Below are 17390 nucleotides of genomic sequence, written 5' to 3'. Positions count from 1 at the left end.
GCTGGGAGTCAGGGAAGGTTCTGGGGGCAATAATGGTGATGGATGAAGACTTGACTTGGCGGGGTGAATACACAATATGGTGTACAGAGATGTGCTGTAGAATTGGGTATCTGAAACCTGAATAATTATGTTAGTGAGTGTCACCCCAATAAATTAAAAAAAAAAAACCAAAAACCCTACAGACAAATGATACTTTTAAGAGATTAGTTCTATCACTTTTTTGGATTATTTAGAACTATATGCTTGCCTAAGGTTATTAAAGTAATTTAACAATTTAAAGCACTGTCACACATTGCACTATTATCTGAAGTAATCCATAACTATTCTAGGAGGTAGCTACCATTATTATACTAACTTTGTAGAGGAGGAAACTAAAGTTGAGGATGATTAACTAATTTCTCCACGGTCACTATAAATAAGATGCAAAACTAGGACTAAAACACAGACCTTCTAACCCCAAAGCCCAGGTAGGCTTTAACCAGTATATTGTATATCTTGAAGGTAATTACTTCAAGATAAAGTTAGCATGATCCCACTTATATGTGGATTCTAAACAAGCTGAATACACAGAAGCAGAGAGGAGAATGGTGGTGACTAGGGGAGGGGAGCTGGAGGAAACAGGGAGATGGCTGTCAAAGGGTTCAAAGCTTCAGTTATGTAGAATGAGCAAGTCTAGAGCTCTAATGGAGAGCATTGTGGGGGTTCAGAACAAGTCACCCCAAGATGTGACTTAGTGGTATGTCGATTACTGCAAGCTACATGACTTTTAGCAGCTCCCTCTAACTCCTGCCCCTCCCTTCAACTATTTAGAAGAACATTAATTAGGGGCCTTGCCCATAATAAGCTACTACCAGAGATATTTTCTTTTGACCTAGCTATAGAAAGGGCAAAGTTCAACTTACTAAACCTCTGTTCTTACCATCCTGCCATGACCCTTGAAGCCCCCAAGGTGCATTATTAGCTCAGTATGTCTTATATAACCCATGTTCCCTTTCTTTTTTTTTTTTTTTAACAGAGACAGAGAGTGAGTCAGAGAGAGGGATAGACAGGGACAGACAGACAGGAACGGAGAGAGATGAGAAGCATCAATCATCAGTTTTTCATTGTGTGTTGCAACACCTTAGCTGTTCACTGATTGCTCTCTCATATGTGCCTTGACGGCGGGCCTTCAGCAGACCCAGTAACCCCTTGCTCAAGCCAGTGACCTTGGGTTCAAGCTGGTGGGCTTTTTGCTCAAACCAGATGAGCCCGCACTCAAGCTGGTGACCTCGGGGTCTCGAACCTGGGTCCTCTGCATCCCAGTCCAACGCTCTATCCACTGCGCCACTGCCTGGTCAGGCCCATGTTCCCTTTCTACCTCTGAAGCTCTCCTGCATGTGGGATCTCTGACTCCCTCATGTAGGTGGGGTTCCCATACATATGTACTGTATTTCCCCATGTATAGGATGCACCTTTTTGGGAAAAATTTGGGGTCTAAAAACTGAGTATGTCTTATATAGTGGTTGTAGATTTTTAAATTTGCATTTCCTGCTTTTTCACGCTTGTTTTTGTGCTCATTGTTGAAGACAGTGATTCATCATCAGACACAGACGAGGACAAGCTAATGGATGGGAGTTTTGACAGTGATAAGAAGTTGTATGAATTTTATGATGAATAAAATTTGAGTTCAATAACTTTATTAATACATTTTTTTCCCAAATTTCGGGCCCCCAAATTAAGGTGTGTCTTATACATGGGAATGTCTTACACATCGGGAAATATGGTATGTATTAAATTTGGTTATTTTCTCTTGCTAGTCTGTCTCATACCTATTTGATTATTAGACCAGCCAGAAGAACTTTGAGGGATGAGGAAAGCATAATAGAGTTAATAATGCCATACTGAATAGTACTGAAAATTTGCTGAGAGTAGATTTCAGGTACACTCCCCATTCACACACAAACCCACACACACTAACTATATAAACAAATATGAGCTTGACTGTAATCATTTTATTATATGTATAGCAAAACATGTTATATACCTTAAATATATATAATTTTTATTTTTTTAAAAAGTGTATAATACTCAGCCCAGCTCTTCCTGCCAACAATTAAATTATAGATCTCTTACATACACACACACACAGATTTTGAAAAGCAATATGTGACAATGGCAATTATTCTCTATTACATGGTAAGGAAAAATGTTCAAATGGTAACCTGATTCATCAACTCTTCTACTTTAAAACCCTATAGCCTGAACTGTGGTGGCGCAGTGGATAAAGTGTCGACCTGGAACACTGAGGTCGCCAGTTTGAAACCCTGGGCTTGCCTGGTCAAGGCACGTATGGGGATGCTTCCTGCTCCTCCCCCCCCCCCCTCTTTTCCTCTCTGTCTCTCCTCTCTGAAAGTTGAATAAATAAAGTCTTTAAAAAAAATTACCCATACCACTAAAACCCTGTAGACTTCCCAAGTATACCAAGGATGAAATACAAACTCTTAAATAGTACTCTGGACAGTATTTTTCTCTTCACATTCAACATTACAGTAATTCTTCAGTGTCATAAATTATGCTCACTTCTGTTTCCACTTCTTTGCACAAACCATTTCTTCTACATGGAGCATTTCCCCATCTCCCTTTCCTCCACCCCCTTTTACATGGATAACTCCTCATCATCTCTCAAATGAGTAAGACACTGCAGTGTAGATGTCTTTTCTTCTGGGAAGCTAACTACTGCCAACCCCCATCCCCAAATCTTGAGTTAATTCCTCTCCGATGTGCTTCCACAGTACCTTTTTTATAGCATTTTATGAAAATTGCTTGTTTGTCCTGACTGGTTGGCTCAGTGGATAGAGCTTCGGCCTCTCATGCAGATGTTCCAGGTTCAATCCCTGGTCAAGGTACACATGAGAAGCGATCATCTGCTTCCTCGCTCTCCCCCTGCTCTCCCTCTTCCCCTCCCACAGCCAGTGGCTCTGTTGGTCAAGTGTCGGCCTCAAGCACTGAGGATAGCTCAGTTGATTCCAGCATTGGCCCCAGATGGGGGTTGCCAGGTGGATAGCGGTCGAGGCACATACAGGAGTCTGTCTCTATCTCCCCTCCTCTCACTTAAAAGAAAGAGAAAGAAAAAGAAAAAGAAAACTGCTTGCTCTATTAAAAGTGCCTACTGTGCACTAGCTTGTAAGGGCAACAATTACACACAAACACATGCCCCTTGGCCATCACCATAATACAAGGCCCTGTACCTACTACATACTTAATAAATATTCGTAAAAGTTTTGGAATTTGTAAACTCCAGACTAACAAAATCACATCAGATCCTTATGCAAAATTTCTAAAAATTATTTTCATGGTTATAGAAAGCAAACATAAGCAGGTGTGCAGATGTCTACCCAGAAGCACTAAATAATACTATTAATAAAAGCAGTAGTAATAATAATAGAAACTAATATGTATTAAAATGTTTTATATGTGAAGCCCTGTGCTAAGGCTTTTAGATATCTTATCTCTACCAGCCCTTAGAGCAGGGGTCTCAAACTCGCGGCCTGCCGAACAATTTTATGCGGCCCGCAGACTAATCCACGAAGTTCAAGAAAAGTGTTGCATAACAGTTGCCTTTTGTAGACCTAGTGCAGCCCGCCGAACGGCTGTGATCTTGCTCTGCGGCCCACATGCTGAGTTGAGTTTGAGACCCCTGCCTTAGAGCAACCTTAATTAGGAAATATTAAACTTATCTCAATTTCACACTTGAGGAAAACAAGGTTTAAAGGTAAGTAATCCAGAAGCCAGCCACAAGGTTATCGCGAGATCCGCCTCAATACCAAGCGCCTGTGTCTGGCAGAGCGGGTGTGAGACGAAGAGACAATCCTTCCCTGCTGCCGGGATAATCAAGAGTTTTGGCCGGACTTTTGAGCACACACCGAGATAGTGAGGAGCCGGACTCAAAGCACAGACTATGGCGCTGAAACGGATTAATAAGGAACTTAGTGATTTGGCCCGTGACCCTCCAGCACAATGTTCTGCAGGTCCAGTTGGGAATGATATGTTTCATTGGCAAGCCACAATTATGGGACCTAATGACAGCCCATATCAAGGCGATGTATTCTTTTTGACAATTTATTTTCCTACAGACTACCCCTTCAAACCACCTAAGGTTACATTTACAACAAGAATTTATCATCCAAATATTAACAGTAATGGCAGCATTTGTCTCAATATTCTAAGATCACAGTGGTCTCCTGCTTTAACTATTTCTAAAGTTCTTTTATCCATTTGTTCACTGCTCTGTGATCCAAACCCAGATGACCCCCTAGTGCCAGAGATTGCACGGATCTATAAAACAGAGGTAAGTACAACAGAATATCTCGGGAATGGACTCAGAAGTATGCCATGTGATGCTACCTTAAAGTCAGAATAACCTGCATTATAGCTGGAATAAACTTTAAATTACTGTTCCTTTTTTGATTTTCTTATCCGGCTGCTCCCCTATCAGACCTCATATTTTTTAATTTTATTTTTTGTTTACCTCCCTCCATTCATTCACATGGAGGACTTAAGTTCTTCCAGCTTTGGACAATAACTGCTTTTAGAAACTGTAAAGTAGTTACAAGAGAACAGTTGCCCAAGATTCAGAATTTTTTAAAAAATGGAGCATGTGTATTATGTGGCCAATGTCTTCACTCTAACTTGGTTATGAGACTAAAACCATTCCTCACTGCTCTAACATGCTGAAGAAATCATCTGAGGGGGAGGGAGATGGATGCTCAGTTGTCGCATCAAAGGAAGCAGCATTATTCTAGCAGCATCCATTCTGTTTAAGCCTTCCACTGTTAGAGTTCTGAGGTTACATGATATACTTTATGCTCATAACTGATGTGGCTGGAGAACTGGTATTGAATTTATAGCATCAGCAGAACAGAAAATGTGATGTATTTTATGCATGTCAATAAAGGAATGACCTGTTCTTGTTCTACAGAGAATAGAAATTGGAAGTCAAACACCCTTTGTATTCCAAAATAGGGTCTCAAACATTTTTGTAATTTTCATTTAAATTGTTAGGAGGCTTGGAGCTATTAGTTAATCTATCTTCCAATATAGTGTTTAATACAGCACTGAATAAATGATGCAAGTTGTCAATGGATGAGTGATCAACTAATAGCTCTGCTAGTAATTGATTTATTTTTCTTCAACAAAGTTGCATAAACTAATGAGTTAGCTGCCTGGATTAATCAGTATGGGAAACAATCTTTTGTAAACGCAAGGCTGTTTTTGTATATACTGTTGGGATTTGCTTCATTGACATCAAATGATGATGTAAACTTCAAAAGAGTGAATATTTTGCCATGTTCAGTTAAAAGTGCCCAGTCTGTTACAGGCTGACACATTGATTGACCTGATTTATGCAGAATAAGCTATCCAGATAGTATAGCTTTAATACGCTGCACATGATACTGGCAACCCTGGAGTTCATAGATGGACTTTGGACCCCGCAGTTTTAAACATGTGTATGGAGTTTAAGAACTTTATTTTCCAGGTGCAACCCCCTTCAAACTAAATTTTTTCTTCACCTTGTACACTTGACAGCTAAAAACAAACCATAATATGGGAGTAATAATGGGTTAAATTTATAAAATAAAGTACTGTTTTGGTGTGGGAGTTGTCATGAGGCTGTGTTGAAGTGACTTAACTGTGTGGGATATTGAGTATTCATTGAAATGGATTTGTTCAGCCATTTACATTAATGAGCATTTAAATGCAAACATATCATTTCAGGTGACTTAACATGAATGAATAAAAGTCAATGCTATTGGATAAAAAATTAAAAAAAAAAAAGGTAAGTAATCCACTCAACATTACAGAGCAAGTAAATTTCAAATCTGAGTCTCAAACCCAAAATTCTTTCTTCTCAAAGTCCATACTCACTAACTTAGAATGCCTCTGGACTGATGCCAGAAAAATATAGACAGGCCCCAATTACAAAGCCATATTCCAACTGCTCTACAAATGATGCTAACGTTGCAGGGCATCCAAGAGAAAAACACTGTATTTCCTCCTGTCATGATATATAGAAAGAAATGACAGAAAAATATAATTTCAGTTTTGCCTAAAAATGATAATTGTTTCAAATTTTATATGGGACCCCTGAGTATACTCATACTGCCATTGAGATGATGTGGCTTTAAAGTAGGCAATGCTGATGGCAGAGAAAAAGTAAAATTTGCTCTGGTCACCTACTTAGATAAGATCCTTAGGCATTGTCTATAATCTGATTTTAAGAGCCTTGGTGCCTGACCAGGCAGTGGCACAGTGGATAGAGTGTTGGCTTGGGACACAGAGGACCCAGGTTTGAAACCCCAAGTTTGCTGGCTTGAGCACAGGCTCACCAGCTTAGGCACGAGGTTGCTGGCTTGAGTGTGGGGTCACTGGCTTGAGCACGGGCTCACCAGCTTGAGCGTGGGGTCACTGGCTTGAGCGTGGGATCATTGACATGACCCCATGGTCACTGGCTTGAGCAAGGGTCACTCGCTCTGCTGTAGCCAATCCTCACCTCGTCAAGGCACATATGAGAAAGCAATCAATGAACAACTGAGGTGCTGCAACAAAGAATTGATGCTTATTATCTCTCTCCCTTTCTGTCTGTCCCTCTCTCTTGCTAAAAAAAAAGGGGAGGGGAGGCCTTGGTTACTAAAAATGCTCATGTGAAAGAAACAAGAATTATATAAATATTTTATTGCATACCTATTTTTTCCTATAGAGTAAACACGATGTCAGTAATATTTAGCTTCACAACCTAGCTGAATAGCAGAATATAAGGAGTAACCATAAAAGTATTAGGAAGGAAAGAGACAAATTTGTGTACCTGATCTATGAGTTGCTTTATTAGAGGTAGCCCTTCTAGTGCAGAACAGTCACATCCACTGGTCAATACTCGTTCAAATCCCAAGGTTAAGAGAGTCTCTAGAGCTGCCATTGGATCATGAACCATGTCAAAGGCTGAAATAAATAAAATTGATTTGAATTTTGAATAGATATCACTAATACCATGCTTTCTAAAATGTATTATATACTCAGTGGTGTGCTGGACTTGGCTTGTACTGGCTTGCTAGAGCCAATTGTTAAATATTCAGAAATTTTGCAGGCATGATTATTAATCATTAGGAGCTTAAAATCACTTAGGGTAGGGGCAGTTAAACTACAGAAGTCAACAAATGCTACAAATCAGGGCTCTTTTCTTCCTAAGACCCAGTTTACAACACACTACAGTATGCATACAACTGGTGGTATGCATGATCATTTAGGTCAGTGGTCCCCAACCTATTTTGGGCCACAGACCGGTTTAATGTCAGAAAATATTTTCACGGACCGGCCTTTAGGGTGGGACGGATAAATGTATCACATGACTGAGACAAGCGTCAAGAGTGAGTCTTAGACGGATGTAACAGAGAGAATCTGGTCATTTTTTAAAAATAAAACATCACTCAGACTTAAATATAAATAAAACGGAAATAATGTAGGTTATTTATTCTTTCTCTGCGGATCGGTACCGGTCCGCGGCCCAGGGATTGGGGACCACTGATTTAGGTGGTACACATTTGAATAGATGTGTTTACTTAAATGCAGATTAGAGAAAAAGTTTCCATTTTTCGTTCATTATAAAGTTTCTCTTTAAAATAAATTTATTTAGAATTTAAGAAAATTGTTAAATAAATTTGCACAGGTAGCAATCAGGTATGGTAAAATGGTAAATGTGATAGGCAAGTAACTCAAATTTGGGAAATTCAGCCCTAAGGCTTTAGACAAACTAAACAAGTAGAGTGAAACATTACTCACCAGTCTAGAAAATGTCTTGGTTCACATCCTTGTTATTGACTAATATTTTATACTAATCTACTTACCCTGGCTCAAGGCTCACTGTACATACTCAAGGCTCGCAGTACAAAAACAGTTGTTTACAACAGACTGTATGAGGTTTCAGTTCCATCCTACTTTCTTTTTTAAAATTTTATTTATTCATTTTTAGAGAGAGAGGAGAGAGAAACAGAAAGAGAGAGAGAAAACGGGGGGAGGAGCAGGAAGCATCAACTCCCATATGTGCCTTGACCAGGCAAGTGCAGGGTTTTGAACTGGTTACCTCAGCGTTCCAGGTCAATGTTTTATCAACTGCACCACCACAGGTCAGGCTCCATCTTACTTTTTAAGAGACTTCTCTCCTCCTCAGAGAGGAAAGTAGCACTAAGAACCTCCAGGAGAAAACTTACTTCTGCTTTGGTTCTCAGCACTGCTACAGGATATGGAAGTTCTAACAGGTGGTGGGTGGGCTGCGAGGCCCCGTACTTCCACCCGAGTGTATGGAGGCAGCTCAATCTACTACAGAAGATTTTCCTTTGGGTGGCAGCACTTTCTCATCAGTGATCACACTCATACTATCTCATTAAATACGTGCGTGAAAAAGATGTGGAACCCAGGCCAATATAAAATTTAAGGAATACTAAAATATTTTTGTTGTGTAGTTTAATAAACTTATATATAATAGGTTAGTATAAATACCTGCAGGTGTGACTGAAAAGTCAGTTCTGTAATTACAAAGGAAAAGAACAGAAATTTGAAATGATTTTTAGTTTAAGAACAAAAGAATACATTCAACATGAGTTTATTTTGAATTATTTAGCATGTTGAATTTAAATTATCTTTTCCAGATAAATGTTTACTAATTAAAATTATTTTTAATATTTAAAAACTTTATTTGACTGGCCTCAAAGTTCTAACTTTTATGCAATATAACATCTTTTAGTTAATGAGAAACAATGCTAAATAGCAAGTCAAGAAAACAGTTTTCTGGTGGTATTATCTATCCATCTAAAGAAAAACACAGTAATAAATGTTTTACCTCTAGTTTATATAAATGGATGCAAATGCTGGTGTCTAGTCTTATTTTAATCTCTAAATCCTTACTTAAAAGATCAGAAAAACATTCGACAATTTTTCAAGCATACTATCAAGTAATAAAAAATTGACTGAGCCTGACCAGGAAGTGGCACAATGGATGAGCATCGACCTGGGATGCTGAGGACCCAGATTCGAAACCCCCAAGGTCTCCGGCCTTAGTGTGGGCTCACCAGCTTGAGTGTGGGGTTGCCGGCTTGAGTGTGGGATCACAGACATGACCCTATGGTCGCTGGCTTGGAGGCCAAAGGTCACTGGCTCAGAGCCCAAAGGTTGCTGGCTCAAAGCCCAAGGTTGCTAGCTTGAAGCCCAAGGTCACTGGCTTGAGCAAGCGGTCATTGGCTCGGCTGGAGCCCCCTCCTTCCATCAAGATACATATGAGAAAGTACTCAATGAACAATTAAAGTGCTGTAACTATGAGTTGATGTTTCTCATCTTTCCCTTCCTGTCAGTCTGTCCCTGTCTGTCTCTCTCTCTAAAAAAAAAAAAAAAAAGAAATGTACTGAACACTTATTGTGCAATAGCAATGCCCTCTGAAGGCAAAACTGACACCTGTTCGTTTCACCAACATTTGACAAAAGTATATGAAAATTATAACTATCTGATTTATAGATAGAAGTACTTTTTATAAGACTTCATTCATTTTACAGAGAAGAGAGAGAGAGAGAGAAGGGGGAGGAGCAGGAAGCATCAAGTCTCATATGTGCCTTGACCAGGCAAGCCCAGGGTTTCAAACTTGTGACCTCAGAGTTTCAGGTCGACGCTTTATCCACTGCGCCACCACAGGTCAGGCTACATAGAAGTATTTTTATATGAAATTAGATACATTTTAGAAATTATTCTGATGTAGATAAGCTATCAATAATGAAAAGCAATTTTGTGTACTATAGTGAACATCTTTCTGTTCACTGACCATCTAACATCTATATCTTCTTTCCTCCTTCCTAACAGAATCCAATTCTTATTCAGATATCTACCCCTCTCTGCCCATGAAACATCTTTTTCTGGGAAAGCTAATTTTACTCCTAGCTCCAAGAATCGTCTTGTCCAGCTTAAGCCAAGCAGTAAATTTCATTTCACTGGACATAGTAATTTATTCTTTTGGGGGTTGTATATGACCTAAGGCAGTCTAATAAAAGTGAATCTCAGGACTCTTGCTTAGAATGTTGTAACAATTACATACACTTACAGGTAATACTTACTCTCTTCCTCTACTATATCACACCACCACCATCACCTATTTTTTTTTTACCATTGTCTACTTTTAACAATTCACAATGAATGCTTCATATATTCTAGAAATTGTGCATTTCTAAATTTATAACTGTTAGTCCCAAGATAAGTATAAAGAAACCAATTGATAACACTGTAACACTAAAGAATTGTGTTCCAATTAGAAAACTGACACTATTCAATAGAACTTCTAAAATGGAAATGACTCACCTCGGTGGAAAGTGACTGGCAGAGGACGGCACAGAGCTATAAAAGAAAATCACATAACAGCATGAGTGAAGCGATCATCACTGATTGCTATGGATAGAATTCTCCATGTTAGATGGGATCTTTTATATCTTTTTCTCTTAAGTAAACTAAATATAAAATGGCAGCCTTCCAAATTCAAAAGTCCTATGTTTCCGTTAACTTGATTTTTAAATTAAAAAAAAAATGATCATCCACTCCTTAGAGGCACCAAATAAAAATTATATACTCTAGCAACTCTAAGGGCAGCATTATACCTGTTAATCACTCCTCTGGGAATCTTCAAGAAATATTTGGCCTAGTAATAGAAATAGTTTGCTTCTGTCCTCTCCACATCTCCCCATCCTTACCAAGTGCAATAGCTTTTGTGGTTTTTGGTGCAATTATTAAAGGAATCAAGGTAAACTTTCCTTAAACCCTTTAGGAACAATAGCAAAACCTGATCTGCAGCAATTAAAGAGCCAGGAAGGCTATACCACACATACCCTCCGCCCAAACACCGAAATAACTACTGTTTATTACAGGTTAGTATAAGTGCCTGCAGGTGTGACTGAAAAGTCAGTTCTGTGATTGCAGTTTTCTTTATTAAGGAATACTAAATGCAATCATCATTATAGGCTTTTTGGTCTCAGATACAAATTCTTACCCAAAAAGGACACGCAGAGCTCTTTGTCAATGTGTCCATCTTCAGTCAGTGCCCCAAATACCAAACCATCAGCACCATATAGCTTAGCAAGACGAATGTCAGCCTTCATCACCTCAACTTCACGATCTGAATATAAAAAATCACCTCCGCGTGGCCGAATCATCACAAAAACTGGGATCTGGACACACTGCTTCACTACTCGAAGGACACCTACAAAAACACGAATCAGACTAATTAAGATGCAAATATGAGCTGGAAGCTCAAGGAACTCAATAAATAAAAGCACCAGAAATGGTAACTATACATGGATAAATATGTAGTTGTTCTCCTATTATCTCAATCTCTTTAAAAGATAACTTAATCTTTAAACAAAAATCGCAGAGCTGTGAAAACTGTTGTGAACCTCACAGGCAGGTCAAACAAGTGTGGAATGATCAGATATAACTCAAAGATCTAAAAAATGGCCTACTGATCCGCTCTCTGCCTGTCAGTTTGGTTTCACTGCACTGACAACGTCAGCAGGCCACAAAGGAGTAACACCAAAACACACAGGAGGGAAAATCCTGGAATCCTTCTAGGAGTGTAATACATACGTGCAAATAAAATGCCCCAATGAAAATACCAACAACGCAGTGTGGAGTTTTTAACACATATAGAAGTAAAATGTATGACCACAACACACAGACCAGAGGGGGAAATGAAGAAAAGTCAGTAAACTGAAAATGCTAAAATGGAAAGATAAAAAATCCTTGGGTCCTTAATATTAATGCACAGCGACTGAATCAATACTAAGAGTAACTACCTATCTCTCAATTTTTTGATATATAAGGAAAAAAAACCCTACTTGATCACATTTTGATAGACAAGTTTATTTACAACCTTACGCATTTCTTACTGATACAATATCCATAGAACAATGAAATGTTAGTAACATCAGTAAAGGATTCCAATGAAACAGATTACCAATTATCTCCAGGCAATCCAAAAACTGGACACTTACCCATGCTGGGTGTGGTTCCTCCTTCCAATAAACCAGAACATAATTCAATCCGACCAGCACCTGTGATTTAAAAAAAGAGAAAAAGAAAAAAAGCACTGCTCAGCACAAAAGTTTTAATTAAGAAAAATAAATTACTGCTCAAAAATTACTGCCCCAAATAAACTCTTATTAAATAGCGAACAATATTTTTTTCCAGCCTAATTAGGTGGTGGCACAGTGGATAGAGCACTGGCCAAGGATGCTGAGGACCCAAGTTCAAAGCTCTGAGGTTGATGACTTGAGCGTGGGGTTGGTGGCTTGAGCCCAAAGTCACTGGCTTGAGCAAGTGGTCTTTGGCTTGGCAGTAGCCCCTGGGTCAAGGCACATATGAGAAAGCAATCAATGAACAAATTAAGTGCCCCAATGAAATGATGCTTCTCATCTCTCTTCCTTCCTGTCTGTCTGTTCCTCTCTCCCCCCCTCTCTCTTTCTCAAAAAATAAATAAAAATAAAATAAAAAAATATTTATTTCCAAATAGAGAACACAAAGAGTGTTAAACTGAAGAAATCAAATTATAAAACTAAAGTAAAAGTGTTTTTTGGGGTTTTTTTTTTTTGTATTTTCTGAAGCTGGAAACGGGGAGGCAGTCAGACAGACTCCCGCATGCGCCCGACCCAGATCCACCCGGCATGCCCACCAGGGGGCGATGCTCTGTCCATCTGGGGCATCGCTCTGTCACGACCAGAGCCACTCTAGCGCCTGGGGCAGAGGCCAAGGAGCCATCCCCAGCGCCCGGGCCATCTTTTGCTCCAGTGGAGACTCGGCTGCGGGAGGGGAAGAGAGAGACAGAGAGGAAGGAGAGGGGTAGGGGTGGAGAAGCAGATGGGCGCCTTTCCTGTGTGCCCTGGTCGGGAATTGAACCCAGGACTTCTGCACACCAGGCCGACGCTCAACTGCTGAGCCAACAGGCCAGGGCCAAAAATAATTTTTTTTAAAAAAGGAATTACTGTTTTTAAAATATGTTAGTGATATTACGGTTATTACTATTTTTAAAAATAGTCCTTTTAGAGACACATACTAAAATGTTTGAGGATGAAATAACATGATGTCTGGGATTTGTTTCAAAATAATCTAGGGGTGGAAAAAGAAAGGTAGTTACACAGATCAGGGTCAGCAAACTATGGCCCATAGGCCAAAGACCCACAGTTTTTGTTATGGCCTACAAGTTAAAAAAGTTTGTGTTTTTCAAATTAACATCTTGACTGACATATAATTCACATGCCATACAATGGACCCATTTAAAGTGTGCAGTTCAGTGGTTGCTGGTATACTCAGAGTTTTGCAACCATCACCATAATCAGTTTTAGAACATTTTCATTGCCCCCAAAACCCTGCACTCTTTTTAACAGCCACTTCCCTCTTTCCTCATGTTCCTCAGCCCTAATGTAGTAGGCAACTGCTAATCTACTTTGTCTCCATAAATTTGTCTATTACAAAACAGTTTGCAGACCGTCCCCTGCCCCTCACCTGGCAACAGAAAGACTGGCCATGTACTGAAGTGGGCGAAGCTAAGCAATGAGTACATGGGGAGTCATTACACTGTTTACTTTTATAAACGTTTAAAAGTTTCCATAATAAAAAGTTAACACTTTTTTCCAATCCTGAAATAATGGGAAATTCTACGTAAAGCAAGTTTATAGCCTGGCTTATAAACTTGTGGTGGCACAGTGGATAGAGTGTCAACCTAGAATGCTGAGGTCACAGGTTCAAAAACCAGGGTTTGCCCGATGAGAAGTAATCAATGAACAACTAAAGTGAAGCAACTATGAGCTGATACGTCTTATCCCCCACCCTCCTCCCCTCTCTCTGTAAAATCAGTAAATAAAATCTTTAAAAATAAATAAAGTTTACAGTGCAAAAGAAACCTTGAGGTAAAATAATGTAAAAATAAAAATAAAAAAAGATAGTGGCCCTGGCCAGTGGTGCAGTGGATAGAGCATTATCCCGGAGCACCAAGGTCACCAGCTGCATCCCAGGGTCACCAACTCGAGCCCAGGGTCGCTGATTCTAAGATTGCCAGCTTGATCCTGATGTCTCAGGCTTAATCCTGAGGGTGCTGGTTCCAGCCCCAGTCAGGGCACATATGAGAAACAATCAATGGCACAATTAAGTGGATCAACGAGTTGACGCTCTTCTCTTCCCCCCTTGCCAAAAGATAAAAGTCCTAATGAAGAAAATGGCAACAAATCTCTAAAATCACCTTTAAATCAATGGTTTGGAAAAAAATCTTTGCTAAGTTCAATTAAAAAAAAGAAGTTGGTGAATAAGCACCGTTACTGTGAACACTGACTCAGAATGTGACCTACTAGAGGAGTAAGAGTGGATCACAGTTTTCCAGGCCTTCTATTTCGTGGATTGTTTTCAAAGGATTACTAGTATCCTTCCAAATTAGAAAGGCTCCCAAGTTCAGTTCACAATACTCAATTTCAGACTTTTTTTTAAAAAGACTATTTATTTTTTAGAGAAAAAGAAAGAGAAAGGAAGAGAGAGCACAGGGAAAGGAGAGGGAGGGAGAGAGAGAGAAGCATTAATTCATTGCTCTACTTAGTTGTGTGTTGAGTATATTGTTTCTCATATGAGCCTTGACTGGGGATTGGGCCAGTGACCTCAGGCTCAAGCCGAGCCAGCGACCCCTTACTCAAGCTGGCAACCTAGGGCTCAAGCTGGCACCTTGGGCTCAAGTTTGCAACCTTGGGTTTCAAACTGGCAACCTCAGTGTTCAGGTCCAGGCTCCATCCACTGCACTACCACCAGAAAGACAATTTTCAGACTCTTAACAGGACTGTAAGTTGTTGTTCATTCTCTAATTCTCTTACCTCCTCTTTCTGCATTTACAGCCGACTCCACTGAATCAACACACACTTCCATAAGACATCCAGTTGCTGTCCCTAAAATACATTAAAAAAAAATGCAATGCCATGATGAGATTATTCATTCAGACCAAGCTACCACTAACATTTTATATATTGCTGTCAAAATCCAATAAAAGGAAAGTAGGTAAGTACAGTAGGGCCCATGAATGCAATAAAATAGCATGCTAATTATAAAATTAATGTCTCTGGACTATGAAACAAGAACATAAACATATGTATAAGAAATTATACTGAGAAAAATATATACCAAATGCCAAATTAATCTTCCTAAAACACAGATCTCATCATCACATTCCAGTCCAAGATTCTTTCAATGCTTCTCAATAAATACCTGCAGAATATGTTTAAAGGACTTCAAACCCTGGCCCCACCATATACTTGTATAATTCTAGACAAATTACTTAACCTATGTTTTGTATAAAACAGATTAAGCTTGAGTACCTACCTCAGAGCAGTAAAGATAAAGAAATAATTCATGTAAAGTGGATACTACTAACTAACTGTTAGTTTCATTAACTACACGGTCTTTTCTCTATATGCCTCCAGTTCCCCCTAATCCCCATCCCTGCAGTTGCTTATGCCATCTCCTCAATCCACAAAGTCCTTCTAGCTCCATCTCTGACTGCTAAACTCTTCCAAGATACACGTCAAATCATATTCCATATTTCCTCTTTCCCAAACTAGGATACTGTATCTCTCTTTTTTGAACTCACACAACTCTTTATAAGTTATAATCTTTACTTTTTTTTTTTAAGACTTTATTCAATTTTCAGAGAGGAGAGAGAGGGAAAGAGAGAGAGAGAGGGAAAGAGAGAGGGGGGAAGAAGGAGTAAGAGAGAGAGAGAGAGAAGGGGGAGGAGCAGGAAGCATCAACTCCCATATGTGCCTTGACCAGGCAAGCCCAAGGTTTCAAACCGGCAACCTCAGTGTTCCAGGTCGACACTTTATCCCACTGTGCCACCACAGGCCAGGCCTAAGTATAATCTTTAAAACACCTCTTCAAAACACTAATTTAGTTATTTTATATTTTTAGCAAGAGAGAGAGAGACAGACAGGAAAGGAGAGATATGAGAAGAATCAACTTGTAGTTGTGGCAGTTTTAGTGACCTTAGGCTCAAGCTAGCAACCTTTGGGCTCAAGCCAGCAACCATGGGGTTATATCTATGATCCCACGCTCTAGCTGGATGAGACTGAGCTCAAGCTGGTAACCTTGGAGTTTTGAACCTGAGTCCTCAGCATCCCAGGTCTACCTTCTATCCACTGCACCCGGCCAGGACAAAAACACTAATTGTTTTCTATTATTATTTAAGTAGATAAGTGTCTGATCACTTTTACTTGATTTAAGTTAAGTAAGGTCTTTATATGAGAAATTTTTATTGTCATCCACAGCAAACAGGCTGGTACACAATAGGCAAAGATCTACTAAAGGCTGAATATTACAAATTCATAAAAAGTCAGGAATTTACAGTAAAAAGTATGATGAGTCCTAGCTGAATAGTTCAGTTGGTTCGAGTGTCCTCTTAACATGCCAAGGTTGTGGGTTTGATTCCCAGTCAGAGCACATACAAGAATCAACCAATGAATGCATAAATGGTGGAATAACAAATCAATGTTTCTCTGTCTCAAATCAATAAATAAAAATTTTTTTAAAATGTTTACTTAAAGAATTCTGAATGCATACTTCATGCAATAATACCTGAAAGAAGTTACCACATACTGATAATGATTACAACTAGGTGCTGAGATTTGAAACACCTTTACTCTCTTCTTTTTACTTTTCTATATTGCTTGATTTTTTTTCTACTTAACATTGCTTTTATCATTTTTTAAAAAGCAATTTAAAAAAAATTTTTTTGAAGTGAGAAGTAGGGAGTAGAAAGAGATTCCTGCATGCACTGGACCAGGATCCACCTGGCATGCCCACTAGGGGGCTTGCTTCGTTGCAACAGGAGCCACTCTAGCGCCTGAGGCAGAGGCCATAGAGCCATCCCCAGCGCCCGGGCCAACTTTGCTCCAATGGAGCCTTGGCTGCGGGAGGGGAAGAGAGAGACAGAGAGGAAGGAGAGAGGGAGGGGTGGAGAAGAAGATGGGCGCTTCTCCTGTGTGCCCTGGCCAAGAATCAAATCCAGGGCTTCCACACGACAGGCCGATGCTCTACCGCTGAGCAATTTTTAATTTTAAAAACAAAAATCTATCATCTGCTAACATCAAGTTGCAACTGTCTCATTTATTTAAAAGACTATAAGTCTCAAATGGTGAAGGAGTTAAAAGTGCCACCCTATGCTCTTAACCAATAGCACTGCATTAATTCCATGAGTTTCCTGACATCACCCACACCAGCTGTCAGGTCAGACTCAGGGACAAGGCTGAAGGGGTACCATCTGTCTCATGCAAGAAAGGGCCTTGCCTAGGAGGGGGTGGGGGGCA

The 17390-nt window shown here is 39.6% G+C and overlaps 1 protein-coding gene and 1 pseudogene across 2 annotated transcripts in view; one reads left to right on the top strand and one right to left on the bottom strand.

Moving 5' to 3' along the window:
* Positions 1-17390, bottom strand: part of CUTC (cutC copper transporter) — a 34138-nt gene that overhangs the window by 14835 nt on the left and 1913 nt on the right. The window contains exons 2-6 of one of the 2 annotated variants that reach the window (XM_066240140.1): positions 14907-14978; positions 12051-12110; positions 11051-11260; positions 10369-10404; positions 6842-6975 (exon numbers count right to left, since the gene is read on the bottom strand). In XM_066240140.1, coding sequence (XP_066096237.1) covers positions 6842-6975; positions 10369-10404; positions 11051-11260; positions 12051-12110; positions 14907-14978 — 512 coding nt within the window. The remainder of the gene's footprint in view (positions 1-6841; positions 6976-10368; positions 10405-11050; positions 11261-12050; positions 12111-14906; positions 14979-17390) is intronic. The other variant, XM_066240142.1, reaches the window with a different exon arrangement.
* Positions 3802-5094, top strand: LOC136310363 (ubiquitin-conjugating enzyme E2 D3 pseudogene; annotated as a pseudogene).

The sequence above is a fragment of the Saccopteryx bilineata genome, chromosome 7 (assembly GCF_036850765.1).
Source record: "Saccopteryx bilineata isolate mSacBil1 chromosome 7, mSacBil1_pri_phased_curated, whole genome shotgun sequence".
Lineage (NCBI taxonomy): Eukaryota > Metazoa > Chordata > Mammalia > Chiroptera > Emballonuridae > Saccopteryx > Saccopteryx bilineata.
Note: the sequence above shows the minus strand (reverse complement) of the source record. Positions and strands in the feature narration are given on the sequence as shown.